General features: G+C 51.4%; 15 protein-coding genes across 15 annotated transcripts; 9 read left to right on the forward strand and 6 right to left on the reverse strand.

The window, feature by feature from the left end:
- Window positions 1–1560: 1560 nt before the first annotated feature.
- Window positions 1561–2160, forward strand: BDZ99DRAFT_459116 (uncharacterized protein). Its single transcript, XM_033719084.1, has one exon. It carries the CDS (start codon window positions 1641–1643, stop codon window positions 1929–1931), a length of 291 nt encoding a protein of 96 aa, XP_033582145.1. The 5' UTR covers window positions 1561–1640; the 3' UTR covers window positions 1932–2160.
- On the forward strand, window positions 1635–3160 carry BDZ99DRAFT_549771 (uncharacterized protein). The gene has a single exon (XM_033726961.1). It carries the CDS (start codon window positions 1998–2000, stop codon window positions 2691–2693), a length of 696 nt encoding a protein of 231 aa, XP_033582146.1. The 5' UTR covers window positions 1635–1997; the 3' UTR covers window positions 2694–3160.
- On the forward strand, window positions 2833–4390 carry BDZ99DRAFT_506398 (retrograde regulation protein 2; the record flags this gene model as incomplete). The annotated part of the gene is made up of 4 exons (XM_033724173.1): window positions 2833–3339; window positions 3390–3504; window positions 3577–4111; window positions 4177–4390. The coding sequence occupies 4 exons, from the start codon at window positions 2833–2835 to the stop codon at window positions 4289–4291; spliced, it is 1272 nt and encodes a 423-aa protein (XP_033582147.1). The 3' UTR covers window positions 4292–4390.
- A 10-nt stretch (window positions 4391–4400) lies between these two features.
- BDZ99DRAFT_549781 (thioredoxin-like protein) lies at window positions 4401–5048 on the reverse strand (the record flags this gene model as incomplete). Its single annotated transcript, XM_033726962.1, has 1 exon — window positions 4401–5048. One exon carries the CDS (start codon window positions 5046–5048, stop codon window positions 4401–4403), a length of 648 nt encoding a protein of 215 aa, XP_033582148.1.
- Window positions 5049–5268: 220 nt separating this feature from the next.
- BDZ99DRAFT_459118 (mannitol 1-phosphate dehydrogenase 2) lies at window positions 5269–7181 on the reverse strand. Its single transcript, XM_033719085.1, has 3 exons — window positions 7010–7181; window positions 6070–6738; window positions 5269–6002 (listed from the first exon to the last, which is right to left on the reverse strand). Exons 1-3 carry the CDS (start codon window positions 7077–7079, stop codon window positions 5458–5460), a joined length of 1284 nt encoding a protein of 427 aa, XP_033582149.1. The 5' UTR covers window positions 7080–7181; the 3' UTR covers window positions 5269–5457.
- Window positions 7182–7481: 300 nt separating this feature from the next.
- On the forward strand, window positions 7482–8979 carry BDZ99DRAFT_191891 (peptidase C15, pyroglutamyl peptidase I-like protein). Its single transcript, XM_033713156.1, has 3 exons — window positions 7482–7543; window positions 7673–7850; window positions 8073–8979. Exons 2-3 carry the CDS (start codon window positions 7764–7766, stop codon window positions 8793–8795), a joined length of 810 nt encoding a protein of 269 aa, XP_033582150.1. The 5' UTR covers window positions 7482–7543; window positions 7673–7763; the 3' UTR covers window positions 8796–8979.
- On the forward strand, window positions 8795–9247 carry BDZ99DRAFT_191895 (uncharacterized protein). The gene has a single exon (XM_033713157.1). It carries the CDS (start codon window positions 8939–8941, stop codon window positions 9176–9178), a length of 240 nt encoding a protein of 79 aa, XP_033582151.1. The 5' UTR covers window positions 8795–8938; the 3' UTR covers window positions 9179–9247.
- Window positions 9248–9760: 513 nt separating this feature from the next.
- On the forward strand, window positions 9761–11592 carry BDZ99DRAFT_485614 (cytochrome P450; the record flags this gene model as incomplete). Its single annotated transcript, XM_033722720.1, has 6 exons — window positions 9761–10060; window positions 10128–10380; window positions 10433–10551; window positions 10606–10836; window positions 10902–11423; window positions 11488–11592. 6 exons carry the CDS (start codon window positions 9761–9763, stop codon window positions 11590–11592), a joined length of 1530 nt encoding a protein of 509 aa, XP_033582152.1.
- On the reverse strand, window positions 11528–12992 carry BDZ99DRAFT_567074 (uncharacterized protein; the record flags this gene model as incomplete). Its single annotated transcript, XM_033727652.1, has 2 exons — window positions 11528–12435; window positions 12681–12992. 2 exons carry the CDS (start codon window positions 12990–12992, stop codon window positions 11911–11913), a joined length of 837 nt encoding a protein of 278 aa, XP_033582153.1. The 3' UTR covers window positions 11528–11910.
- A 134-nt stretch (window positions 12993–13126) lies between these two features.
- BDZ99DRAFT_495017 (uncharacterized protein) lies at window positions 13127–13791 on the reverse strand (the record flags this gene model as incomplete). The annotated part of the gene is made up of 1 exon (XM_033723344.1): window positions 13127–13791. One exon carries the CDS (start codon window positions 13789–13791, stop codon window positions 13441–13443), a length of 351 nt encoding a protein of 116 aa, XP_033582154.1. The 3' UTR covers window positions 13127–13440.
- A 214-nt stretch (window positions 13792–14005) lies between these two features.
- On the reverse strand, window positions 14006–16108 carry BDZ99DRAFT_459122 (proline iminopeptidase). The gene is made up of 5 exons (XM_033719086.1): window positions 16038–16108; window positions 15182–15946; window positions 15106–15126; window positions 14919–15057; window positions 14006–14690 (listed from the first exon to the last, which is right to left on the reverse strand). Exons 1-5 carry the CDS (start codon window positions 16090–16092, stop codon window positions 14285–14287), a joined length of 1386 nt encoding a protein of 461 aa, XP_033582155.1. The 5' UTR covers window positions 16093–16108; the 3' UTR covers window positions 14006–14284.
- Window positions 16109–16401: 293 nt separating this feature from the next.
- Window positions 16402–18621, forward strand: BDZ99DRAFT_459123 (galactose oxidase). Its single transcript, XM_033719087.1, has one exon. It carries the CDS (start codon window positions 16513–16515, stop codon window positions 18535–18537), a length of 2025 nt encoding a protein of 674 aa, XP_033582156.1. The 5' UTR covers window positions 16402–16512; the 3' UTR covers window positions 18538–18621.
- Window positions 18622–18628: 7 nt separating this feature from the next.
- On the reverse strand, window positions 18629–21412 carry BDZ99DRAFT_549793 (putative ATP-dependent RNA helicase; the record flags this gene model as incomplete). Its single annotated transcript, XM_033726963.1, has 3 exons — window positions 18629–18970; window positions 19022–19849; window positions 20009–21412. 3 exons carry the CDS (start codon window positions 21410–21412, stop codon window positions 18629–18631), a joined length of 2574 nt encoding a protein of 857 aa, XP_033582157.1.
- Window positions 21413–22395: 983 nt separating this feature from the next.
- BDZ99DRAFT_377629 (putative serine peptidase) lies at window positions 22396–24187 on the forward strand (the record flags this gene model as incomplete). The annotated part of the gene is made up of 4 exons (XM_033715079.1): window positions 22396–23234; window positions 23306–23336; window positions 23396–23868; window positions 23926–24187. The coding sequence occupies 4 exons, from the start codon at window positions 22396–22398 to the stop codon at window positions 24185–24187; spliced, it is 1605 nt and encodes a 534-aa protein (XP_033582158.1).
- A 428-nt stretch (window positions 24188–24615) lies between these two features.
- BDZ99DRAFT_459125 (uncharacterized protein) lies at window positions 24616–26589 on the forward strand. The gene is made up of 5 exons (XM_033719088.1): window positions 24616–25050; window positions 25167–25541; window positions 25603–25717; window positions 25777–26156; window positions 26206–26589. Exons 1-5 carry the CDS (start codon window positions 24691–24693, stop codon window positions 26353–26355), a joined length of 1380 nt encoding a protein of 459 aa, XP_033582159.1. The 5' UTR covers window positions 24616–24690; the 3' UTR covers window positions 26356–26589.
- Window positions 26590–26692: the final 103 nt, after the last annotated feature.

Below are 26692 nucleotides of genomic sequence, written 5' to 3' on the forward strand. Positions count from 1 at the left end.
TGAGAGCCTAGCTCAAGAGCATTGCTTGGTGTTTTTGATTCCCATTGAGCCTCCACCACGGCGAGAGGCGACGGCGTACGAAGCACAACATCAAGCTTTGAGAGCACTGCCTCTGGATCAAGCGGCACAAGGCCGGCGCCTCGAAAGCTTGCGCAAATATTGCTCTTTATAAACGAGTTGTTAAATGCTGCTTTAAAAGCTGGTAGGAACTCAAGCTTCGTGATGTGGTTGATGTGGTTGCGCGCTAGATCCTTAATTTGGCGACCGTATGCTTTTTTCAACGGCGCAAAACAGCCTACATCAAGCGGCTGCAATAGATGCGAGGCGTGCGGCGGCATACATAGCGTGATGATATTGTTCTCCTTGCAAAGCTCTTTAAATTCGAGCGAGTTGTGGCTCTTATAACCGTCCAAAATAAGCAAGCGATGTGCGCCTACGGTGCGGTCCTTTGTATGCGTATTGAAATATTATAGCTATGCAACACCAAGCTTATTTATTGTCCAGCCATTGTCGCTTACTGCTATAGCCCAGTCTGGCGGTATATCGCTGCCCTCGTACCATGCAGAGAGGTGGTACTTGCCCGCAAGGATGATGAACGGCGGGATTGCCCATCCACATGCGTTGATGGCCTTGATTACAGTGGCCCACTCGCGATCACCTGGTTGTATAGCTTTTGGTCAATTTCGTCTCTCGGAGCCTGTAACAACTACTCCTGTTGAGATAACACCCATCTAGAAGCCGGTTTCATCGAAGTTGTAGGAGTCGTCATCCGTGATACCGTACTTCGCCTTTATATTGCGCACAAGCTCAAACCACGGCGCAATAATCCTTGGATCTTTGCATAGAGCTCTCTGGCAATTATACTTTCGATTAAACCGTGTTTAAAGCTTATCGGTCCGCTTGACAAAGTTGCATGGCCAGTTCTTGCCAACCTGGCCGGCACTGTGCTCTCTGAGTAACTTATTGGCCATATCTCTTACAGCGTTTAAGCTAGGCGCAAACCCTCGCGAATCCAGATCGAGTACATATTCAATAATAACTGATTCCTCTAGCTTTGCAAGCTTTTTTGAATTGGGCTCACAATCGCGTCGAGCGGTGGTTCCGGCGCGTCGGTCTTGGAGCGTGCTTCTAGGGATGTTGTACGTTACAACAGTGCGTCGTTCGCTTTGAAGTTGATTCTTATCAATTGCTAAGATAGCTAGGCAGATTCGGCCTTCTTTTTGGATTGATTGTACATTGCGTTGTTGAGACATAGTGGTTGAAAGCTAACGGAGCGCGTTTTGGTGATGAGGTGGCCGGCTCGCTTAGGTGGCCGGCTCGCTTGTGTTGCACGTTAGTTATAGTTAAACGATGGTGTCTTAGTCATCCAATCCTCACCTCCTGGCAAAATCCTTTTGTCGCAGACCAGGGCATTAGCTGTGGAGGCCTGAGGCAGGAACTGCATTAATAAGCTTGCCATCAAAGTTATAACTATAGATAATGGGAGGGGTAACCCGACCAATATGTACATACCATTGTCACGTGAATGTCGTATTTCCCTCCCATCCTTCAGCCTCACCATTCCTGTCTTCAACATCATCCACGCTAATAGCTCCACAGTATGCTGTATTTCAAGTCTTCCGTCGAAACCTCCTCCAAGTATGAGATCTCAGCAGCCTTACCATTACTCACGACTCGAAGGAGCAGACGCTATCAGGCTGGTCGTCATTCAGCCTTCCACGGACCTTGCCGCGCCAGTTCAATGTTCGCTCCTCCACGCTTCACTCGTAGAATGCGAGGATGACATCGTTGATCATTATGTTGCCCTCTCATATGTTTGGGGTGACCAGAACAATCGCCGCGCCATCGAGGTAGACAGGAGGACTCTCAACATCACAGCCTCGCTCGATGAAGCACTTCGGCATCTTCGAGATCATCGTAACACTCTGTGAGTATGGGCAGACGGAGTTTGTATCAACAAAAAAGATGTTGAGGAAAGAAATGAGCAAGACAGGCTGATGGGAAGAGTCTACGAGCATGCCGCTCATACGATCGTTTTTCTTAGACTAGCGAGCCAAGAAACAGACCTTCTGTTTAATATTTCCAAATCTTTACGGCCACCAGGACAACTGGGGCACAGCAGGGCTTTCCTGGAACAATTTAGGGGGCTATCGATCCGTGAATACAAAAATATCGTCAAAGATATTTTCACTAGAACATGGTTCAGCCGCGTTTGGGTTCTACAAGAACTTGTCCTCTCCTCAAATCCCTGGGTCCAGTGTGGAATATCTCGGACTAAATGGAAACGCTTATGCGAGCACTTACTAGATCCATTTCCTGCCGGTGTAGCTACTGGCGAACTTGGTAGATTACTTCGTCCTTTGACAGACATGGATGAGGCCCGGAATCGGTTCAATGTCAATCGCGCAACAACTGGTGTACACTCTTATGACCGGTTTTTTGACTTGATAATCTCGAGGAGAGGAATGGGAGCGTCTGATCCAAGAGATATGATTTATGCCCACCTTGGGATGGCAGACGTCCATACCCAGAATACGTTTGGGATTGACTACGAGCAGTCATGCTCCCAAGTGCTCGAGGACGTCGCCACCCAGTTCATACGATCCTCCAAAGACCTGTCCATTCTCAATCACATCGGAAACATTGAACTAGTCAAACGGCAACCTAAGCCTCCGACTTGGGTCCCAGACTAGTCAACACCTCTCATATCCAAAGGTCTCGAAAAAAAGGTCCAGGCTTTCGTGTCGAGGCATCTACAGAGTTTGCTTATGTATCATTCGTCATCCCACATGTCTTAGGCCTCTTCGGAGATAACTACTGAGTTATCGATTAATGACCACTTTCCACAGACTACTCCCGCCTATAGCAATCCTCTATCTCTGCAACTTCTTCGACAGATCCAATGTAGGCAACGCCAAAATCCTAGGTCTCGAGGATGATCTTCACCTCACCAACCACCACTATGCCGTCGCCTTGTCCATCTTCTACGTCTTCTACGTTGTCTCAGACCTCCCGTCAAACCTCTTCCTCAAAACTGCCACCCCTAGGCTCTGGCTCCCCATCCTAGCTATCTTATGGGGGATCGTCGTGATGTGCATCGGCTTCGTCCGGAACTTCGCTGAATTCGTCGTTGTACGCTCGCTGCTCGGCATCTTCGAGGGTGGGTTGTATCCCGGCTCGCTGCTGTATCTTTCAATGATGTACACGAAGGAAGAGTTAGCACTGCGAGTGGGCATATTCTACTCTTCCGCGTCGCTATCGGGGGCCTTCGGTGGTCTACTTGCCTCCGGGCTCTCGCACGTCCCGAAAACGTCAATAGTGGATGGGAAATGGCGATGGGTATGCCCTCTACCCTGAATCCTTCGTGCTACGCTGACATGTAGAAATAGATCATGATCATAGAGTACATCTTAACCATCCTCTGCGGCATCAGCGCAATCTTCCTGATCCCGAACTCCGTGGAAACTGCCAGCTTCCTCACTCCCACCGAGCGCTCGCACGCCAGTGCTCGCCTCCAAGCATCCAATTACATCTTCGGATCCCCTACCGAGCCAGAATAGTTTCAGTGGTCCGAAGTCATTCGCGGTATCCTCTCGCCCCAGCTCTGGCTCAACGCAACCGCATATTTCGCTATATGCTGCGCTCTCTACTCATTCAGTCTCTTCTTACCCTCGATCATCGTATCCCTAGGCCGCTCCGGCAGCAAAGCCCAACTCATGACCGTCCCGCCGTACGCCGTAGCCGCTGTGACAGGCACTTTAGTTGCCTTCTTATCTGACCGACTGCGGTTGCGCGGCGTCCTTGTGCTCTTCACCCTACCTCTAGGTGTGATCGGTTACGCAGTGATTGCGCGAGTGGAGAGCGCCTCCGTCAAGTACGGGATGACCTTCCTAATGGCCGTCGGTATCTACTCATCAGTACCACCAATATTGGTATGGCTGCTAAATAACAGCGCTGGGCACTACAAGCGTGCCACCTCAGGTGCTATGCAGCTGGTGATAGCGAATTGCGGGGGAATCGTGGCCGCGTTTCTCTATCCGAATGATCAGAAGCCGGTGTATTATGAGAGTCATAATGTTGTGATGGGGTGCCTCTGCTATGCTTGGTTGGCGTAAGTCTGATTTCTACGTCCCTTACCCGACATATCTCTCCTCCAATCTACTAACTAGATGGTAGTGTCCTGAACGTTTTGTACTGTCTGAAAGTTAACAAAGATAAGGCCGAAGGAAAATATGACAAGTACATCGGGTACGGAGACGACAGAGATCCATCCTTCAAGATGATTCTCTAAAAGCACAACCTGGAGCCTAAGTCTCCTGCAACCACAAAACTTTGCCCTTCCATAGCATACCTAGATAGAAGCCCCCATCCCAATCCAATCCAACCCACCCTCAACCCCCCTATACCACCGGCAACGCAATCGCCTCCCGCCCACTCCCCAAAACCTCCTCCAACATCTCCAGCCGATCCTGCCCCCAAAGCGGCTCCCCCCTATACACATAGACCGGCGCCCCAAAAAACCGCCCCTCCTCTGCCTCCCGCGTTAGCTTGCTTTCCTGCTCCCTCAACCCCCCCTCCCCCTCCGCCCTCTCCACCAACCGTCCCCCCTCAAGCCCACACTCCCCCGCCACCCGCGCCACCGTCCCCGCATCCGCCACATCCCCCTCCTCCGCCCACACCAGCCTCAACCCCCTCTGCGCAAATGCCCGCACGCGCCCGCTGTCATGCCCTTCCTCCTCAATCGCGGCGAGCAGCACGCGGTGCGCGAGCGAGGGGTCCGCGGGGTAGATGCGCGGGTGCGGTGTGACGGGCACGCCGCGGATACGGCGCCAGCGCTCCATTTCGAGCAGGCGGTAGGCCTGGCGCTGGGGGGAGCGCTGGGCCACGGGGAGCCCGCCGGAGATGGAGAAGATGTGGGGCAGGTTGATGGGTTTGTAGATGAGGCGGGCGTTGTGGCGGGCGGCGAGGGCGTGCAGGTGCGCGCTGCCGATGTGGGACCACAGGGAGATGAAGGAGAAGTAGTAGGTTATTGTTGGGCCGGTGGGCATGGTTAGGGTTGGGGTGGGAGACTACTGTGGGATATTGGGAGGGGGGGCAGCGTGACGTAGGATCTGGATTTTTGGGATGGTTGTGGTGGTTGGAAGGGAGGTTTAGATGTGTAGTTGAAGGTTGATGGGAAGCTGTACATGGCTCGCAGTTCGATTGGCTAAAGATTTAGTCTTTTCAAAGAGGGCAGTGGTGAGCACGTAATGGTGCATCATCCCAGTCGTTCGGTAGACATGATTTGTACCGTATTTTCGTTTTATTTCCGGTTGACATTGGATAGCACAGGAAGACAGACCTCTGATTAAAAATACCGTATTGAAAGCTTTCTAGACATGCTACACATGTTTCCTCTTGAATTCTTCGCCCTTGCTGACCTACGCATTACCTAGAGATTAACCAAACGGTACAGCTCTACTTCCTACACTTCACAATAGCTCGGGCTCTCTCCAGTTCTGCCGGAAGATTTACGTCCCAAATCCAGCCCATGCGGTTTCTTATATTTCTCTCAATAGCCTCCAAATCGTCGCCTTCAAGTTCGAAATCATACAGCATTGAGGCTTCCCGACTTGTCTCTACTAAGTTCTGCGTCCTGGGCCGTCGAACAAGGTCATATGCCTCGAATGCTGTCTCGAGGCCTGCTACTCCAGTGCCTGCTTTCACAGCGTCTCCCACCAAATTGGCCAGGATGTAAGCGTCTTCGATTGCCATACCGGCACCTGCGCCTTGGTGTGGTGTTGACGCATGAGCAGCATCACCGAGAATGCAGATGCGCTTCTTGTGGTAGGTGCTCGCGGGAGGGTGGTTGAAGAGCGCCCATATATCCGGTTTCTGCATCAGGGAGATGATGCTGTGGACAGTGGAGCCCCACTCGGCGAAGTCTTCGAGCATTTCGTCTTTTGTGGTGTGCACGACCCAGTCCTTCGAAGGCCAAGCGGAACGAGAGGCGAATGCGACAACTGCTAGCATCAGTCTATAGCTCTAGTGGAGCCGGAAGTGCGGGATGTATGTTCGAGTTGAGCTCACCATTCATTGTCTTCCCCTTTTCAATTGGAAATGTCAGCACATGACCATGATAGCCGAAATACAGTTGACTGTTCACAGCCTTCTCCTCGCCTAACAGCTCCATCGCCTTCTCCATTGGAACGAGCCCCCGGTACGCATACTTGCCGGAGAACACAGCTCTCGCGGCAGGATCATCCTTCCCGAGCAAGATTTCTCTCGTCCGCGACTTGATTCCATCGCACCCAATTACCGCCGTATGCTGCGCCTTGGTGCCATCCGCGAATTTCAGCACCACATCCCCACTTCCATCCCCCGCCTCCTCTACGTCCACTAGCTTCTTGCCAAACCGCGACAGCTCCTCCGGCACCAGCTTCACCATCTCATCCAGAAAGTGCGCGCGGTGTACCCCACCCCGGCTGTTCGGGTTTGTAAACTCGACATCGCAGACCAAGTCGCCAACCTGACTGCCCTCGGGGAACTTATACCGCGCATCCCCGACTCGGCAGCTGAACCACAGCTTCTCGTGACTGGGCCACTGGTTCGCCGTCTTGCGCCGCAGGAAGCCTTCCTTGATCTCCGGGTCGAGTAAAGTCATCGCACGCACCGAGTTGGGCCCAAAGCCCACCCCGGCGCCGATTTCGCCAAAGCGCGCGGCGGCTTCGTAGAGAGTTATTGGGACGTCGTGCTTGACTTAAGGTGGTAGTACACATGTTAGCGGGGTTTCATGAAGGATGGGGAGTGGATTGGGACAGATACTGAATCCTCTGGTGTTGGTTGTCCTTGAGTGCCACCCAAATCGTGTTTAGGACACGACTACCGAGTTCAAAGCGGCTGAATTGGGTACTCAAACACGACTTGAGTGGGTGTCAAGGGTGTCAAACACGACTTAGTCACGGCTCAACACAGTTCCAGGAACAATGACACCAGAGAATTGGGATATGTGTACTAAGACCTTACGTACGGAGGCCGATGGCAAGGGTTAGGCCGGCGATGCCGCCGCCTACGATGGCGACGTTGGGTTTATGGGCCATTTTTATAGCAATTGGCTGAGGTTTGGTAGGGGGAATTCCTAATGACCTGAGTAGTGTGAAGAGCAATACAAGTAGAACTAGAATATGACGTTTAGACTGATGCTAAAGTGCTTCTCAGTAGGTTAGCCAGCGACGAGTATATATATGGCGGGGTCGTACGAGGAGCCCCTCCACGGCCGATATGCAGGCGACATATCGGCCCCACACGCAATGTCGACGTGTTCGCCCTGCCGTGCCGCCGTGCCTGCCGTTGCCCTGTGCAGGGTGATGCATGTGGTGGTTGCATAGCAATACCTGAAGCATGCAGGATCGACGAGGTTTCGTGCATGGCGGGGATACGTTACCCCGCGCCGATCCGAGGCCCGGCCACTAGCGCCGATCATTCACTACTCCACTCGTTCACCTGCCCGCAATAGGTATTTTCCAGTCACGCTCACTTTCGTCTGAACTCTTGTGCTCAAAAGGTGGGTCGTGTTACTCTAATCCCGTAGTCCTCGATGCAGTGCCGGTGCACCCTTGCCTCTCTAGAGACCTAGTGATACCTACGTCATCATGTCCTTCCTCTTTGAGGCACATTCACTGACTTTCTCCAGCTGCAAAGCATTCCCGTACACTATTCTCACTCGATACTAGCTGATACCACTGCACATCATCTTTTATGTTTGGATACTTTGTTCTTGCATCATGCCTCGAACCTCAGGAGCTGCGGTGCCTCAGCCATCTCAGGAAAAGACTGAGGATCCAGTCACGGTCTTAGTAACGGGCTTTGGAGTATGTACCTCTCATGGACACAATTTCTGAATCTCTCTCCCTTCTCCCCTTTTGGAGACAATTCCATCTTTCCTTTACACCTCTCTTTTCCAATTGCATCTTTGTCCCAATTCTCCTCACAGAGATCAACGACATCATTATGATCAGAACTTTTCAATATTCTTTACCTTCCCAAGACCTCATTATTATCCCTCCTCTCAAGAGAAATACCAACAACGTCAGCCCTTTCTAGAAAAATATCCCGTCAATTCCTCCTGGTCAATAGCGAGCACCCTCCCAGCAATCCTCCCCGCAACGCCACTCCACCCAACGCCAATACGAATTATCGTTCACCACGAACCTATCCGTGTCGCATACCACAGCGTCACCAATATCATTCCCGCCATCATAGACTCTTGCGTCCCAAAACCGGATATCGTCTTCCATATCGGCCTCGCGGCCGGCCGCACCTTCTACACTCTTGAGCGCGGTGCCCACCGCACCGGCTACAATTCCATCCCCGACGTCGATGGTAAGCTCTTCTCCGAAGCTGAAGTGGCCGCGCGCTGGCCGCATCTCCCTCCCATCCTCAAAACCGCCTTCAAAACCGACGACGTGTGGCGGCGGTGGCGAGCGCAGCTGCCAGATTCCAACGTCGATATTAGGCCGAGCGAGGATGCGGGGAACTTCATGTGCGGGTTTATTTATTATAATACCCTGGCGCACTTTTACCAGCAAAAGGATGAGGAGCGCCCGGTTACGTTTCTGCATGTGCCGAATCTGCCGACGAAGAAGGACGTCGACCAGGGGCGGGATGTAGCGTGCGCGCTGATCAGGGCGATGGTAGACAGTAGACGCGAACATGGGGTTACAGATGGGATTGCGGAGAAGTTAGTCAATCGGGCAGCGGAGATTATGGTAGAAAAGGATGAGGGGCCGAAGACTGATGTGAATTTTGTGGCCTGAGCGAGTAGAGGTAGGAAGAGGAAAGAGAAGGAAAATATACGAGGTATCAAAGAGCAGGGTGGAAGGGGCAGATAGTCTTCGTTTCTTTTTTGTACATTTTTATGGTCGGTTGGATACTGGGATACTGGATACGTCATTGACTCATGAGTAAAAGTATTAGTTCGCGACTGGTTCCGTTGCTTCCTCTTGTTTCAACCCATTCTATCGAAGGAAGACTCGAAACGAAGTCTGTACATATCCTATTGCGTCTTACATACGTAGTCTCCATGAACCGAAAGGTTGACGAGTTCTTCTTTTTTTTTTCGGCCTCTCTTACAAGACTTTCTGGCCGATTTCACTTCTCCTTTCATCCATCCTTCAGTCAACACTCAGAACATTCCTAGTCCTCCTTCTATATTATAACCCCAGCGTCTTGAAGCCGAGATCGTTTCTTCCCACCCTCCTGCGATGGAGCATTCGTAAATATTGGGAGGTAGGAAAGCATACATTCTTTTGGGACGGAGGTGTGGGAACCTCTTATTCATATCACATAGTGATTTCCCGCGAACCTAGAATGCCACAACCAGCCTGATAGATGTCGCCGCCATACTATCTCTATACACGATGACAACCTCCCTTGCTGGCAAATGTGCGGATGACACCTACGAGGCGTATGCCCTAGCCTCGGGTTCGGGTTAGCGTCGTTGCGACACAGCACATGATATATCGTAGTAGGTGACGAGTGACGAATGAAATATTCATCACGCTCGAGAAGCGCACGTGCAAGCCACGGGCCGTCTGTCGGACCCTATAGCCCCGCCATCGATTTGACAGCAACCTCCATAAACCCATTGGCGACTGCTAATCCAGCTCCTCGCACAACATACTATCAGCAACCTCCTCCTAGCAGGTCCATATACACTGGACCTGATACCTCCATGGGTGATTCACTGTCTACAGGGCTCACCTTTCCCACGACTATCATCATGACTTCACATCTTCTGTCACTTCTCCTCACGGCTACCAGCCTAGGGATAATCCTTCTACTTTCTCGCCTTCTGTGGAGCTATCTCACCTCTCCAATCAGGGATATCCCTGGCCCTTTCTTGGCCAAGCTCACGGATCTCTGGCGACTATACAGCCACTGGGCTGGTACGCACATCGAGACCCAACGGAAGCTGCATGAGAAATATGGCAGCGCGGTGCGGATTGGACCCAATTGTGTCAGTATAAGTGATCCGAGCTTGATCACGACGATATATGATACCAGAGGTGATTTCGTCAAGGTTGGTAGAAGTCTATTCCTCTAGTGATACTCATCAATGTATTCCATCTACTGACTTGAGGGCGAAGAGCGACCTTTACCGCGTCACGGACGCCGTGCAGGACGGGCAAACGGTTGAGTCTGTCTTCAGCACACGGAGCAATGACTTTCACTCAAAGTACATCAAACCAATCCACAAGTTCTATGTCATGAATAGCATCCTCAAAATAGAGCATTTTGTAGACCGCACGCTCGAGTCACTTTGCGAACACATCGAAGAACGCTTCATTGAACGTCTAAATACTGGGAAATTATTTGATATTGCGGATTGGATACACCTCTGTGAGTAATCAGATCGATTCTCAGCACTTTCAACTAATCAGGTCTATTACAGATACGTGGGACGTTATGAGCGAGCTTACCTTTAGCAAAAAAATGGGATTCCTCGAGACTGGTGGCGACGTTGAAGACGCGATTGCTACCAACAAGTTCTTAATGAGATACTTCGCACTGGTAACCGCCCGCCCTACTCTCTTCGAATCCGCATGCTGAAACTTCTTATTATAGGTCGGCCAAGTACCTACTCTAGACAAATGGCTAGCCAAAAACCCAATCCTCCCCTTCAAGCTCCCCACCTTCTCCGGCGCAGCCAGCCTCTGCGCCCAGCGAATGTTCGAGCGCGTTCAGAATCCCGCCCTGGCAACGCATGACGACTTCCTCAACCGCTTCCTCCAAGCCAAAGTCGACTACCCTGACTTCGTCGGGGACAACGACGTAGTGGCCTATCTAATGCTTCACGTAAACCATCATCACTTCCTCCAACCTCCCTGTTCCCCAATCGCTCACATACCTCCTTCGAATAGCTCCTCGGTGGCGCTGATACAACAGCTATCATCCTAAACGCCCTCATCTACCACCTCCTCCGCAACCCCGCCGCCCACTCCCGCCTCGTCTCAGAACTCACTACCGCGCGCCTCCCCTACCCCGCCCCCTACGCGGCCGCCTCCCGGCTCCCCTACCTCACCGCCGTCATCAGCGAAGCAATCCGCATACATCCATCCATCGGGAACATCCTCGAGCGTGTCGTCCCGCCCGCCGGGCTAGAGCTCCGTGACGGGCGCAAGATCGCGCCGGGTACGCTTGTGGGAGTCAACGCATGGACGGTTGCCAGATCGAAGGAGGTATATGGGAAGGACGTCGATACCTTCCGGCCCGAGCGATGGCTGCAGGCCGAAGAAGAGGGTGTGGAGTCTTATGACTCGAGGGTGAAAGGGATGCGGCAGGCGGAGCTTGCGTTTGGCGCGGGTCGGCGGGCATGCATGGGGAAGCCCTTTGCGATGGTGGAGCTGTATAAGGTTGTGGCCACGCTGTTTGGACGGTTTGAGGTAAGTCTTGGGATGTTGAGTGAGCCTTTGGACGTGGATGAGAAGAGTGCTGACGGCTGTGTAGATTGAGCTTGAGGGCCCCAAGACGGAGTGGAGGGTTTTGAAGCTGTTTTTTGTGTTTCCGAGTGGGATTATGGTGAGGATGCGGAGGGCTGCGAACGGGACGTGATGGTACTATTGCCAACAGGTTTCTGTGCTATTGATTTGTCTGTATTCCGAGTTCTCTTGCCAACGAGCTCTCTTGGAGACCTAGGAGCATAGATGACACCAAAAGTTCCACACGACCCTTTGGTATTCCCCTCAATTTGTCAGAAGCGTAGGGTAGCACACCTCTGCCCCTTTTCTTTCCATTGATGAAATTGCGTCAGCGGGAGCAAAAAGCAGATAAGCCTCTGTGTCCATCCCGATTTTAAGTCCTTGCCTCAGAATTCTCTTTCATAGTCCTGGATGATCCCAATCACTCTTTGCGAGAAACATCCCTCATCAATTACACTCGCGATCTCTTCGTCCCCCATAAGGCCATAGACAAAGCTCTCTCCAACTGCCCGAAAGAGCTTCCGTGTGGCCTGAGGATGACTGGAAAGCTGCAGCCTATCATGATTGCAAGAAAGTCGCCTGGCTTGGTGCATGCAGGCGCTACGCCCAGATACCCATTTTTGGTCATGATGAGTCGTCTGCCAGTTATAGATTCCCCCGCCCGCTCCAATGGGTCAGGGGATTCCTGAGGAGGAGGATGGGACTCGTCTAAACATGGGAAGTAGTCCATAAACGGCCGACCGTGTATGTTGAGATCCTCATGTGCAATCCGCCAGTCCAAGAATTGCCTGATTGAGGGTTCTCGAAACTTATCTGTCCATTGTGATTCATACTCTCTGTCCTCTTGCAGCGGGGTGCGAACCCAAGGTATAAGTAACGCGCTCCCTTTTGGCTCTGTCCTGGCCCGCATGCTTAAAGTGACTCCGAGAACCTTGAAAATTCCGGGATCACCTGCCGCGGCACCGGAGTGTTTCTTCTGTAGTATTCCACTCAGCAGGCTGGGCCTACTAAGCGGATCTACGCTATTGCAGCCTGATACGATGCTTCCTTTTCCATTCACAACATCAATGAAGTATCCGCGACAAAATAGCAGTCGGTCAAACAAGATGCGAGGTGATCTGAAGCCCATTCTTTGGACTTTTATCGGGCGAAGCCACCTATCCCAAAACGTCACCAATACATACCATTAAAACGATCGCAAGGCACGGACCACCGAGGTACCCAGGACGGCCATGCTTCAGGTAGGTCGTTTCCTGTCCAGAGGAAAAGATCGTCCAGTCGCTCTTTTCCTTCTATCAAAGCTCTCGTAAAATTGGTATAGACTTGTTTTTCAGACAAGCAATAATCGGGATAGACGCGGCTCGAGATGGCCTCGTCCAAGAGTCCGAGCAAGCCGTAAACCTTGTCCCTGGGGTCAGACGTTTGTCCGTTACGACACATATTCAGCATCTTATTAGTATTGTCGCCATGCGCCCTTAAGTGGGGGCGGTTCGTCATCAAGTCGAAAAGATGATCTTGCTTGTAGCTAGCCATTGTTTCGAGTGAGAAATTCCATGTACTCGCGTTGGGGCCCTGAATAATCTTGTTGAGAGCTCCGATGTTAAAAAGAGACCTCCTCGCGGAACATCTCTCGAGTGAATGAGATGCCTCCCGCAGAGGAAAAGTGTCGACCTATGATTCGCAGATAGTTCCTGAATGATCCACAATCTTGCCCAATAAGGTCGAGTAATAAGAGCGAAGAAAGCTATCAATTCTTCTTTGCTCAACCGCGATGGATCTAAGTGCGGGCGGAAACTGTGGCTCGCTCGATCTAGGCGTATAGAGGTGGCTTTCATGACGCCCACTGCCATTCCATCTTGGTAAAGGCCAGACGTACCAAGCCAGACTATGACGCAACGGGCACTTCTGTAAATTTCTAACATTCTTTTGACTTGGTGGTTCCTTTCGGTATCGTCGTTTCAAAGAGCGTCGATCCAGTATTTCATTCCCTCTCCTCAAGGGCGCAAAGAGCATGCAAGGCTTCTTCGAGGTTGGCAGGTACTTCAATAATGCTCCCGTTGAGGCAGCATTTTCTCCTAGAGGCTTGAATTCCCCACGTGTATGATAGGGCTTCGAAGTCTCCCCAATCGTAACGGAAGTCCCTGTTTATCGAGCGCTCTAGATGCGGAAACCCTTCAATCAGTGCCTCACGATCATCAACAGCTTTCGCGAAAGGATCCGCCCATGGTGGACTACCCGTCCACCTTGTGAGTGGGCTCTCTTGCCACATCTGGTATTCCTGTGTCTCCGTGTATCTTTGGTAAGCCAAAGATAGAGCGTCGGAGAGAGACATGCTCGATGGCACACTCCACTATATCATCGAGAGATAAGAAGTCAGGATCCTCGCCTCTTGCAGAGCCAATTCCATTCTTCCCGTATTCTTGTCTTTTGTGGCACGCTGAGCTTGGCGGAAAGGTCAGAACCCGAATTTCGTTCGTTGATTCATCCAGAGGTGTGTACATCCTGCACTTGCTATGTTGATTCTTCTGGAGTGTAAAAGCGAAGCCTGTTGATGTTGAGATGGGAATGGGAGAAGGTCCTTCAAGCGTGAAGTATGGTTGCCTTGCAGCCTTGCTTGTCCGCTGTCCGCAGTTCCACGTACAAGTGGCTGTGCAAGCCAAGCCTCCTGCGGCTGATGAGTTTTGCCCAGCGAATGACAGCACAGACTTTCCACCAGTAAGGTACAGGTACTACTTGATGCTTTTTATATAGCCTTGATTGGAACTGATAAAGCTTCAAGCCTTATTTTCCGTTAGCTTGACTTCTACAGAAGTAAAGAACCCCGCCTAATCGATCACATCATCCCTCAACGCCCACACTCCCTTCAACACATCATCCACCTTCGCCCGCACCGCGTTGTGGTACAGCGCATTCGTCACAAAGGTCTCACATCCCTTGATCCTGCTTGCTGTATCAACGCTCAGATCATAATCAACGTACATGTCGTTCAAGTACACCGCCGCGTATACCGGAACCTCGTTCTTCGCGAGCTGGTCCAAGTCGTAGAGTGCAGGCCAGTCCGGATCAGCGGCGAGCTTATGTGCGACGTGAGAGAGTTTGGCCAGCTCAGCGTACGTGTCGAACATGAACGGATAGATCATTTCGCCAGTGAAGTGAATGGGGCCGGGGGTCGTGAGCGCGAATTGAGGGAATGCGGGCAAGAGACGTTCGGCGGACCAGTTGGACGGTTGTCTAGGACTGGTTAGAATCTGACGTATGGAGCAACCGAGGTGCGATGAAAGGAACAAAAATGTTCGAGACGGAAGCAGTAGCGAGAGGTGAGATTGAAACAAGAATGAGGGCCGAGATAAACGTAAATGCGAGAGTAACGATAGAAGCAAAAAGGACCTCATGTTGAGATTGAAGCAATGAACGGAGAAGAGCTATAATGAGTAGTCATAACCTCATGTGCTAGCTTACCCCTGACAGTATACTGGCTCATGTAGCATAGAGTAGATGATGTTGTCGTCGAAGGAATCAGTCTGCTCAATTGCGGAGACGGTCCCACGCGTTAGGTGTCCGACCTGGTCGAGATCGGTGGACGCGCGGAGTACGATTTCTAGGGCTGTTAAATCAGGCTCTTCGGGCCTCAATCAAACGAACATACCATGGACTCCGTCAATTCCACCTAGTATCGTTAGCTCTCGCCCATGTGTTCGATATCACATCGAAGCAAGTCTTACCATGACGTCCAAACAGTAGCCCCATTTTCTGAAACCTCCTCGCGCTCAAGCTTCCACCACTCGGAGTTCTGACCGTACTGTCACCAAACCTTTGCAGCAACTTGACAATCGCCTTCACGCGCTTCACATCCTCCGGATACTTCCGATAATACGCCTCATTCCGCTCCGTGACTCTCTTGTACAGCCTCTTATACACCTCATCTGGCTTATCCACCATAGGCGGCAGTCCACCAAACAGGAACACCTCTCGCAGTCCCTCAGGGAAGAAACTCAAGTACGTGACAGCACAGAACCCGCCAAAGCTCTGGCCCATGACAGTCCACTTCTTCTTCTCTTCACCCCCCTCGAAGTCTTTCGTCAACGCCTTGCGTATGGCTTCGCAATCTTTGACGATACTGTCCGCGCGAAACGACTTCATGTACTTAGCCTGGACGTTCTCATCGCCTCTAAGGCCAAGGGAGGACGCGCAAAGCGGACTGCTTAGGCCTGTCCCACGTTGGTCAAGACATAGGACTTGATAGCCTTTGTCGAGGACAGCATTCGTCCAGGCGCTGTTTTGCGGAGAGCCGCACTCGAAACCGGGACCGCCTTGGAGGTACACTAGCCACGGGAGCTGAGCGCTCTTCTTGTCGGCTTCGGGGTCCGGGCCAGAGGCTGGTTTCTCATGTTTCTGACAGCTGCGAGCGAACAGCTGGAGGGGACCTGATGAGGGATTGCTGTAATCGCGTGGGACTTCAAAGAAGTGCTCGGTGATCTTAAGCTTCCCTGGTGATGATCACGATGAGTCGTGAGCAAACATTCATTCCTGGGAGGTACGAGGGATTCATAGTTTCAGTAAAGGCTTGAGCTGCTTTACCTGGGACTTGATAGGTCTTCTGAGAAAGGATCTTGGCGGCGTTTACCATAGCCATGGTTGATGCAGGTGGTTGTCCTGGGAAGTGGTGAGATGGCATTGGATGGAAGTTGTTGATGGATCGGTGGGGCCCCACTATTCGGTAGTATGCGCTAGACTAATATAGGTAGCGCCCATGATACTTACGTTAAACGGCCCCCCCACACAAATTGTACAGCTCATCCTCAACACCACACGTCGTCCAACCTTGCAAGAGCCTACTAGGTGACTTGAAAAGCTCGAACTGTTAAAAAGCAGTTATATTGCATCACACACTTTAGCTGTAAGACACATTCTGTGAGACATTACGCAGAAATTTTCTCAAGCACGCCACTCATGAAAGCATTGTAACTCAGGTGGTATTCAATTTCAGTCTAGAAGTCGTGTCTCTCCAATATCTACGAAAACTCTTCCACTAGCTCTTCAATCCCTAGTCACAATGGCCAAAGACAAAAAGGCCAAAGCCGCCGAGAAAAAGGTCCGCGTAGCCCAAAAGCAAGAAAAGAAAGCCACCAAAAAGGAGAAGAAAGTGAAGACCAAAGGCAAACCCGATGACAGCGATGCCGAAGACGTAGATCTCGATGCTGTGCTCGCCGAATTTGCCCGCAAGCAAGAACAGTTTCTCAAAGTCACAGAAGTCCCGTGCGAGCCTCCCTCGCCACGAACCTCTTCAACCTTCATCGCCAACCCCGCAAGTGACAATGAGCTCTTCCTCTTCGGCGGCGAGTATTATAACGGTGCCACCGCATCCTTCTACAACGACCTCTTCATCTACAACATTTCTAAAGACTCGTGGCGCCTCGTGACCTCTCCTAACTCGCCGCTCCCACGATCCGGCCACGCCTGGTGCCGCGGCGGCAACACGAAAGACATTTACCTCTTCGGAGGGGAGTTTTCGTCCCCGAAACAAGGGACGTTCTACCATTACAACGACTTCTGGCGTTTCGAGCCCAGTGCCCGCGAATGGACACGTGTAGAGTCAAAAGGCAAAAACGCCGCTCCACCTGCACGTAGCGGCCACCGCATGACCTACTGGAAGAACTACATTCTCCTCTGGGGTGGCTTTCAGGATACCTCTGCAACGACGAAGTACCTTGCTGATCTGTGGGTTTACGACTGCACGAACTTCACCTGGCACAGTCCTGTGCTGCCGCCCGCGAGCGCAAAGCCAGACGCACGGAGCAGTTTCTCTTTTCTCCCGCACGAAAAAGGGGCGGTGTTGTACGGAGGCTACTCTCGCGTGAAGGCGACTGCAGGCGGGAAGCAGTCATCTAAAGGCGGAGGCGGCGGGGGTGGAACCCGCGTGGTGTTGAAACCGGTGGTCCATCAAGATACCTGGTTCCTCCGCATTGTACCGCCCCCTACAGACGCCCCATCAACGACGCTTCCCAAGTTCCACTGGGAGCGTAGGAAGAAACCCGCGAATCTGCCAAACCCGGCACGGGCGGGTGCTACGATGGCGTTCCATAAAGGGCGTGGAATCTTGTTTGGGGGCGTACATGATGTAGAGGAGAGCGAGGAGGGGATTGAGTCCGAGTTTTTTAACAACCTGTTCGCGTGGAACGTGGAGCGAAATCGCTTTTTCCCGCTGACGTTGAGGCGGCCGAGGGTTTCGAAGAAGGTAGCTGTAAATGAGCGGGGGGGGAGGAGGGGCCGGGGTAAAGCAGACGAAGAAGAACTGCTACGAAACCTAGCGGCGCTAGAGGCAACGGGAAAGCTTGATGGGGGTGAGGGTGTTGTAGAGGTAGCGAAGCTTGAGGAAGATGAGGAAGAGAAAAGGGAAGAAAAGCCAAAGATATTCGAGATGCCGCATCCGAGGTTTAATGCGCAGCTTACAGTGCAAGATGATGTACTGTATATCTTTGGTGGAACGTTTGACAAGGGAGATCGCGAGTACACGTTTGATGAGGTGTGGGCAATTGATCTGGGCAAGTTGGATGGTGTCAAGGAGATCTACAAGCGTGAGATTGAGGATTGGCAGGGTAGTGAAGATGAGGATAGTGAGGACGACGAAGACGATGAGAGTTCCGATGAGGAGGATGACCATTCAGAGACAGCAAGTACTGCAGCTACATCTGTGTCACAGGGGCCTTCTGCAGCAGAGAAAGACGTTCTGGAGCCGGAAGAAGAAGCTGGGTCGGCAGAAGAGACGTCTGCTCTCACAGATACGCTACCGCATCCGCGACCCTTCGAGTCTCTCCGTGATTTCTACGCTCGAACATCCAATCAATGGCAAGATATCGTCATTGACGAACTCAGCAGGATTACTGGAGGCCAAGGCAGATCGGTCAAAGAGCTTAAGACAACAGCGTTCGTTCATGCAGAAGAGAAATGGTGGGACTGCCGCGAAGAGATCCGCGCGCTTGAAGACGAGCAAGAGCAAGCGGGTATCGGAGAGGTCGTTAGCATTGCGGATAAGGCTGCTAATGGAGGCGGCCCTGGGGCTGTAGGACGGAGGAGATGATAGCATTAGAATATGCGTTGGAGGGCGCAAAAGCAATTTTTTTTTTTATTAATGACATATCATCAGCCTTTACTACATTCAGACAAGTCCCTCATAGGCTTGCTATAACGTCGCTCACCCAATCCAGCTGTACTGCACTAACCCCACGCGCAAAGCTTTTAGTAGTGAACACGAAGTCGCTGAATACAATCGCTTCCACTTTCTTCCCAAACAGCACACTACTGGGGTGGATCGCGACGGTCTGATTCCCAATCATGGTCCTGTAACTGCCATCTGGCATTAGTCGAGCAGTATTTGAAGCAAAGCCTCGGAGGAGAGAATGCAGAATCGCATTTGTGCGTGCCTCGGATGGTGCCGGAGGAGCATCGAGGTCGGTGGATGCGGAAAGAAGCTTCATTTGGAGACATTGCTGACGGAGCTGTTTACGAATGTCCTAGAACTCATTAGTATAGCTACGCCAACAACTGAATTGACTGCAACATACCATAACGTTCTGCATAGTCCGGTGAGACACGAAATGCTTTTGCGACCATGCCTTCCTGTCAGCATGCTCGGCTGCAAACGCCTGGACTGTTGCCAGGTATGTCATGTGGTCACCTTCTCGGCGACGTAGGTAATGTCGAGCGCTCTCTGCCTCCTCTCGTTTTTCCTCGGTAAGGAAGTTAAGGTCGATGAAGATATTCTCCACACTTAAGCAAGCGATGATATCAATGACATCCAGTAAGCAATCTCTTTCCGGTGCAGCTGCTTCTAGCACAGCGCGTCCAAGGACCGGCGTAAGGGGAAGTCTCGCTATTTTCAATCCGAGCTCGCTAATTTGGCCGGTCTCAGTCAGAGCTCCAAGATGAAGGAGTTGAAGTAGTGCTTTTTCAAGAGATTCCCTAGGAGGAGGATCCAAGAAGGGAAACCCAAGTACATCGTCAACGCCTCTAGCTTTCATGGTCAAAAGAGAATGGCTCAGATCGCTTCGCAGTATTTCCGGTAGCGTCCGGGGCTCTAGGCTTAGGTAGTCTTTCTCCGTGTATAACCTATAGCAATGGCCGGCAGCTTCACGTCCGGCACGACCTTTCCGCTGAATGGCAGCTGACTGTGAAATGGGCTTCACTAGAAGCGATTCTAGCCCTAGTCGATGCCGGAACTGCTTGATCTTAACCTTGCCACCATCAACAACATAGCGGACACCAGGTACGGTAACAGAGGTCTCGGCGATATTAGTGGCAATTATAACTTTGCGGGTCCTGTCAGGAGTACGCTCAAAGATACGTTGCTGAGCAGCCTGCGGCAACGCAGCGAAAAGTGGAAGCACTAAGATCTTGGTGCGGTCAGCTTGTGTAGATTTCGAGTGTCAAGTTCAAGTAATGAATACCAGTTACTAGGCATAGAACGACACCGGAGGCATCACGGACTAAAGACTCGACTTGAAAAAAAGAAAAGTCTCCTGAAACTTGAATTCTGGAATATAACCACTCACTTTCGGAACATTTTCGTCCATTCCCGGTGCGAAGTCATTTACTAACTTCTCCAAGCTCTCAACGGCCTCTTGCCCCGTAAGAAAAACGAGAATATCTCCCGGTAGAGGTTCTTTTGTATGGATTTGAAAAATGGCTTTTAGAGCAGCTTCTACAAAGTCTTGCGTTGGCTCCGGTAGATAAGATATCTTTACAGGATATTGCCTTCCTTTGACGTAGCATATAGACATATTATCAGAAAATACTTCGATTGGCTCTGGAGTTGATTCCTTCTTCGTAACGCCATTGGTGTGAGGTTTACTGTTCGTCTTCAGGACGCCATTCGGCTTTCCTGGGTTTCGCTTTGCAACTGACTTTTCATCTCCAGATGAGGAGATGCCCGACCAAGAGGAGTCCAAATCTTCATGTTTCTTTGATTTGCCATTCATTTCCTTGGACAATTCTCCGTTCTGTGTGCCTTTCTTCGTAAAACCGGCGTCAAAGAACCTCCATAAAGCTTCTGTGTCCTGCGTCGCGCTCATAACCACTACCTTCAGCGGTCTGCCACCCCTGCCCTTCTTGTCTCCAACCACTAAATTCCTCAGAAAGCCCAGCAGCAGATCCACGTTCACACTCCGCTCGTGTACCTCATCCACTATAACAGCGCTATATTTCTTCAGCGACGGATCACTTAGCATCTCTTGCAACAGCATTCCCTCAGTCAAAAACTTTATCCTCATGCCCGGTGACGAAGACGTATCGAATCTCACGGAGTATCCGACCTTGCTCGTCGGCGACCTGGAGCCGAGCGGAGAGCCCATTTCCTCCGCAACACGACGCGCCAAGGATATGGCTGCCATACGACGCGGTTGTGTTATGGCGATACAGCCAGTGCACCAAGACTCGTCTATGAGGAATTGTGGGACCTGTGTGCTCTTTCCGCTACCAGTCTCACCCGTCAGAAGCAAGACATCATTTGAGTCGCGAAGGCTCTGGCGGATCTCGTCGGCGTGGGACCATATCGGGAGGGATTTGCGGGAGGCAAGGAGTGTTTCGCGGGTCTTTCTGAGGTTTCCATGCTGCGAGACCCCATTCTGGACGTTTCCTCGGTCGCGGTTGTCTGAGTTCCATGCCTTCTTAGGACCATGAGGGATGAGGTCGTTCGCCGGCCTTTGGATGCCATTGGCATATCCATTCACCTTGGGCAGCTTTGGCTTTGAAACTGTCTCAGACTGCGCCTTCGGGATAGTAGCCATTGTCTTGGAAGGTATTGTTCGATCTGTGGAGGGCTTCTGTTGACTTTCGTCGCGTTTTCGTTTTTTGCCTCGTGCGATGGAGTCAGGGGGTTCGGTGGGTCCTGGTGGCCTTGTGGATCCCTTCGCGTGCCCTTTGATATCTCCATACCGTAAGGGGGCCCTCTCCGGCATGCTGGCGGTTTTGGATGGAAGAGATGGACTTTTGCAGCTGGTGGAAATATTCTGCAGCGCTCAGATTAGATTAGATTGCCAAGCATTTTATCTCCGATTAGCCCCGGCCGAACTTGTCCATCTCGTGCTCCAACCTTTCTTCCACGACATGTGTCATTTGAAACATTGTTTCCTGCTAGCCTGTGTTGGTAGACATCCGGTGGTATAGGGGTGGATCTGAAATGCCCAATCATCACGTGTTCTTCCTATCCTCGACGTTATGGGTCATTCGCAAGACTGCCAAGGTTGTAGTCCTTAGCACATCCTATTCTTTTCTCAACCCTATGTCAACTGCGGCACTCGACACATTTCTCACTTGCTCGATGTTTTAGTAGCATTGTCTATTCATACGAATGCGTGCTCGCTAGTAAGATTGTGGTCCCCAGCGCGATAATAATGGGACAGGGAGGAGGTAGTACGGAAGAGGAGAGAGGGGTTTCGGAACGTCACGACAGGAGCGGAAGGTGATGGGGCCCTTGACTTGCATTGACAGGTGAATGAACCATGGTTGTGAGGCTCCGCGACGGAGAATCTGGGACAATACAACGTCTGTCTAGCTACAGGCAAGACACAATGCCGCTCTCCTTTTGCCTACATCTTCAGATCCCCTTTCTCATTGTCAACTGCAACATCATTCGTCAGAATCTTTGGACTCCAAGGGTACTGCCAAGGCGTTCGTCTACGATATCCTAGAGTTCCTAGGTACCGACATCTATCTCTAGCGCCGACACCTGCCTAGTAAGTCCAAGCGTACGGCGACAGGGCTTCCTATTGGTTCGCCCCAATCACGGGTTATTAAACAATATACCTTCTGTTCCTAGTAATTGTGATGATCTTACGGCTAATCAAGTTCCCTTAAAGTCATACATTTCCACTCGTTGGTTTGTTGCCCCTAGTCCCTCTCATTCATTCAATTCAGTACCGGTATCCTGCTCCGAGGAATCATGGTCGTCTTCCGTTCACGAGTCGCGAGCACCCTCCTGCTCTTGGCTTCATGTCTAGTCAATGTCCCATCCGCAATAGCATACTCGTCGCGCGACCGCCCAAATCACCGGAATCATTGGCTCCACCCTCCCAATCCACCAACTGTTGGCCGGACTTCGCTTGCGAACGCGACATTCACCCAATATATTGACCATGACAAGCCAGAGCTTGGAACCTTCGAACAGTTCTACTACTATTCCAACGAGCACTGGAAAGGCCCAGGGTCGCCCGTTGTGCTTATGACACCAGGAGAGGTCAACGTCACGGGCTACAACTCTTACCTTACCACAAACCGGACCACTGGAGTAATTGCGGAAGCAATTGACGCCGCCGTTGTGATCATCGAGCACCGCTACTGGGGTGTTTCTTCTCCTTATGCCGATCTGTCTACGGAGAATCTGCAGTATCTGACGCTGAAGAACTCAATTGCGGATTTAGTGCACTTTGCGAAAACTGTCAAGCTTCCGTTCGACCCGCATGGTACCAGCCAGGCTCATCGGGCACCTTGGGTTCTTGTCGGAGGTTCTTACAGTGGTGCATTGACTGCATGGGTGGCATCCACTTCTCCGGGAACATTCTGGTCTTACCTAGCCTCAAGCGCTGTGGTCGAGATTACCGGCAACTTCTGGCAGTATTTCCTTCCGGTCCAAGAAGGGATGCCGAAGAATTGCAGCAAAGACATGTCACTCATTGTGGATCACGTTGACAAGATCGGTACAGATGGCTCGGATGACGAGAAATTTGCTCTCAAGGATATGTTTGGTCTTGGTGAAGTCGAGCACTTCGAAGATTTCGCTTCGTAAGTGGAACACTATTCAGAATTAGGAGCCGCTATTGAATAAAATCCATTACTAACATTTTTTTCTTTAGGGCTTTGCAAAACGGTCCTTGGCTTTGGCAAGTAAGTATCAGCTATCATCTATCCTCGCTTCTTGAATCTTCTACTTACATATCTGATAGGGAAACCAATTCTACAAGAACACGGGCTTCTTTGACTACTGCGATGCAGTCGAGAACGTGGGAAGTGGAACTGTTCCTGGTGCCGAGGGAGTGGGTCTCGAAAAGGCCCTCGCAGGCTATGCAAGCTTCTTCAACGACACCATCTTGCCCGGTTTCTGTGAAGGATACGGCTACTTCGAGGGCGGCTACAATGTGGAATGTTTTGACACTTTCAACGGATCCAACCCCATGTTTACTGACCATACGCTGAGCAACGTCGTCGATAGGCAGTGGGTGTGGTTGACTTGCAACGAGCCGTTCGGGTACTGGCAAACGGGTGCACCTAAAGATCGTCCGTCAATTGTGTCACGTCTCGTCGACGAGGAGTACTGGGTCCGTCAATGTGGCCTTTTCTTCCCAGAAGAGAATGGTTTTACCTACGGTTTGAGTGGAGGACGGACCTATGAAGCAGTGAATGATTTCACCGGTGGCTGGTACGTTAGCTGCCTCTGCTCCCCTCCAATCAGTAGGCTAACCCAGTGATCATTTAGGGATGCAACCAAGATTCCTCGTCTGGTATACGGAAACGGGGGCAACGATCCTTGGCGCGAGGCGACCGTTTCCGCGGAACTGCGTCCCGGAGGACCTTTCAAAGGCACCAAGGAGACTCCGGTCAAGGTCGTACCTGGCGGGTATCACACGTCGGACCTTGTGACTGCAAACGGCGTAGCCAACGCGGGCGCGCAAGCAGTCATTGATTTCGAGGTCCAGCAGATCAAAGAATGGGTGAAGCAATGGCCTGGCCACTATTGAGCGCAACAAGCGGATAATTCTCCTTCCAAAATAACCGCCATCAGGCATTGCCGAGCCTATCCAGACTAAATCAATCTTTCAATCTGAAATGCCTCATGCTAGCATAACTGTAGGCCCAAAAACTCAGCAGTCGTAGAATTAAAGTTGGTGAAAAAGCAATTCCCTGGTCCCAGTGGGATAAGCCTAAGGGCACGGGCCACTTCAAGATCCTCAGCCCTCTGACTTCCCATCCCCCTCGTCAACCACCAATCTTCACTTTGGCCACCCGGGAGCAAGCAATCGCATATGTTGCTCGCTAAGATGTTCTGTTCGACATGTGACAGCTTGCCATTCTCGCGTGGCAATGACGTCAAATGGTCCAAGCTCCCACCTCATGTCTCTTAAATATAGCTCCTCACTTGCAAACCTACAAACTACACTCTTTCTCTCGTCGTCCCCAGTCTTTTCTTCTGGTGGACCACACTCTTTTGTCTCAGTCAAGTCAATCCTCCCCATCATCGACAATGCCTCCCACGAAGAGGCAGCTATTCGAGACGTACGCCAACGCGTCCAGTGCGTCTCCTCCTAGGAGTGTCTCGAAGCGTGTGAAGACTACTGAGAAGGAAAACGACGATGAGAGTGACGGTGCCCAGCCAGCTGGTGCTACTCGAACTCGACCTCAAAAGAAGACTGCGGAGTTGTCGGAGGCAGCGGAGAACGAAAATGATGATGCGGGTGCTGCTCAAGCTCCTGAGAAGATCTCAGAGCAGTCGGAGGTCACCGTACAAGAGGATGAAGCGGATGCTGACGCTGATACTTCTGTGTCTGCGACCACGGACGATGAATTGACTGCGAGAGAGCAGCACGAGGCAGAGAACGCTGCTGTATGTTTCTATCGCTCTATCATCATTGATCACAGCCTCTTTCATCCTTGCATCTTCGGACCTTTCGATGCTGCGCAATCAGCTAGCGGACTTCAATGCTAAAGAGACATGTACAGCAAGCCAAGATCGTCAATGATAAAATGGCATCCCCCGAGGGACTCGAGTACCGCTGCATGCCCCGCCCTTGGCAGGATCTACGTCGCGAGTGGCGTGACGCTGCTTACAACAATGCAACTAGCGAATCCTTCGACGGAGAATCAGTTGAGGTTGGAGGAGCCAAGGAGATGGAGCGTGCCCAGGAAGAGAGCAAGAGATTCTTGGAGAAGACTCCCGCTGAAGCACCCTCATGGCGCTGGACTGTGACCAACATGGCCAACTATCTGGTCAACACTTACAAAGACGATGCAGAATGTAGGAATCCTGACAACTTCGGCATGTACATCTACAACGACTTTGCTGGGTATGGATTGCAAGAAGTCATTGAGAATCAGGTAAGTAGTTCCCACAGTTGATCTATATGTGTAGCGAGAACGAAAGGCTGACAGTTGGTAGCTGGTTATGTTCCACGAGGAGTTCAACAAGGAGGACTGCGATCCTCACCGACTGTTCGTGTACATGGAGGCTATGGCGATCTGGCTGTTCACGAGTGATATGTCTCACTGGACTGGTAGGCCACGAGAAAGCTATGACGCATAGAAACGGCAATAACTGATTGATGTATTCTAGGTCTCAACGATGGCGCGCGTGTGTCTGCGACTATGGATATCATCGGACGATGCCTTCTTACTAGCTTGAACGCACTTGAGCGTGCCGACCTTTTGGAGCCGGGCTCAAAAGTCAAGAACATCCCTATGGTTCTTTCCATGTTCTTGGACTTCGCAGATGACGGAGAAGGCACTACAGCTATGCACTTCGACATGGATGGCAACGAAAACCCTCAGACATGGCCCTACTTCGTGGTGGCCTACGTGAACGCACATGGCATCGATATCGAAGGCAAGGGCTTGTACGGAATTGACAGCATCGCCGACGGATACGATGATGAAGAAATGGCAATCTTCGAGGAGCATGAGCCCGGACCGGATAGATGGGGCTTCAGCGCCGCGGTATGCCTAGCTGCGTCAATTCTTCACCATTTAGCTGACTTTCACTTAGTTTGAGGCCTTTGCAACTCATTGGGAGGTACACGCGGGCCAGAGCAACAAATACGACATCATCGCTATGGAGCCTGAGGAGCGGATGGAATATGCTTTCGACCACCAAGACCCTCTTGATACCATGGACCCCGACTACCTCATCCATTAAGCCAACCGGCTGGGATATCTCGCACCGTCAGCTTCACACTGATCCTAATAGCCAGGTAAGCTTATAGTTTCATTTTGGAGCGAGCTGGAGCGGCGATGGTTGGTTTAGGCGTGGGCGAGTTCTACATGCCACCAATTCCGATAGACCCTGGACACTGTACAGCCTACCAAGGCTTGGATGGTAAGCTGGCCGTGTGCTAAGCTTGGTTGATGGATTTCCAATAGTTGTCACGGATAGTATACTTAATTGAGATGTGACAATCCCATGATCTTTTCTGAAGAATGTGTACCACGATCCAGATGCGGTAGTGCGACTAGGGTCCTTTGTTGGATGATGA

The sequence above is a fragment of the Mytilinidion resinicola genome (genome assembly GCF_010093595.1).
Source record: "Mytilinidion resinicola strain CBS 304.34 unplaced genomic scaffold BDZ99scaffold_3, whole genome shotgun sequence".
NCBI lineage: Eukaryota > Fungi > Ascomycota > Dothideomycetes > Mytilinidiales > Mytilinidiaceae > Mytilinidion > Mytilinidion resinicola.

Bases quoted from the DNA above. Each gene is read 5' to 3' on its own strand.
- BDZ99DRAFT_459118 (XM_033719085.1), bottom strand. From the start codon at position 7,079: ATGGCCCATAAACCCAACGTCGCCATCGTAGGCGGCGGCATCGCCGGC. The intron at 6,739-7,009 runs GTACGTAAGGTC...TACCACCTTAAG, and splicing joins AACCCTTGCCATCGGCCTCC to TCAAGCACGACGTCCCAATA. The intron at 6,003-6,069 runs GTGAGCTCAACT...TGATGCTAGCAG, and splicing joins AAAGGGGAAGACAATGAATG to TTGTCGCATTCGCCTCTCGT.
- BDZ99DRAFT_191895 (XM_033713157.1), top strand. From the start codon at position 8,939: ATGAGTAAAAGTATTAGTTCGCGACTGGTTCCGTTGCTTCCTCTTGTT.
- BDZ99DRAFT_191891 (XM_033713156.1), top strand. From the start codon at position 7,764: ATGCCTCGAACCTCAGGAGCTGCGGTGCCTCAGCCATCTCAGGAAAAG. The intron at 7,851-8,072 runs GTATGTACCTCT...CAACAACGTCAG, and splicing joins TCTTAGTAACGGGCTTTGGA to CCCTTTCTAGAAAAATATCC.
- BDZ99DRAFT_459122 (XM_033719086.1), bottom strand. From the start codon at position 16,092: ATGGCTATGGTAAACGCCGCCAAGATCCTTTCTCAGAAGACCTATCAA. The intron at 15,947-16,037 runs GTAAAGCAGCTC...GATCATCACCAG, and splicing joins GAAGACCTATCAAGTCCCAG to GGAAGCTTAAGATCACCGAG. The intron at 15,127-15,181 runs GTAAGACTTGCT...TAACGATACTAG, and splicing joins GCTACTGTTTGGACGTCATG to GTGGAATTGACGGAGTCCAT.
- BDZ99DRAFT_549771 (XM_033726961.1), top strand. From the start codon at position 1,998: ATGGGAAGAGTCTACGAGCATGCCGCTCATACGATCGTTTTTCTTAGA.
- BDZ99DRAFT_459123 (XM_033719087.1), top strand. From the start codon at position 16,513: ATGGCCAAAGACAAAAAGGCCAAAGCCGCCGAGAAAAAGGTCCGCGTA.
- BDZ99DRAFT_459116 (XM_033719084.1), top strand. From the start codon at position 1,641: ATGAGATCTCAGCAGCCTTACCATTACTCACGACTCGAAGGAGCAGAC.
- BDZ99DRAFT_459125 (XM_033719088.1), top strand. From the start codon at position 24,691: ATGCCTCCCACGAAGAGGCAGCTATTCGAGACGTACGCCAACGCGTCC. The intron at 25,542-25,602 runs GTAAGTAGTTCC...GACAGTTGGTAG, and splicing joins AAGAAGTCATTGAGAATCAG to CTGGTTATGTTCCACGAGGA. The intron at 26,157-26,205 runs GTATGCCTAGCT...ACTTTCACTTAG, and splicing joins GATGGGGCTTCAGCGCCGCG to TTTGAGGCCTTTGCAACTCA.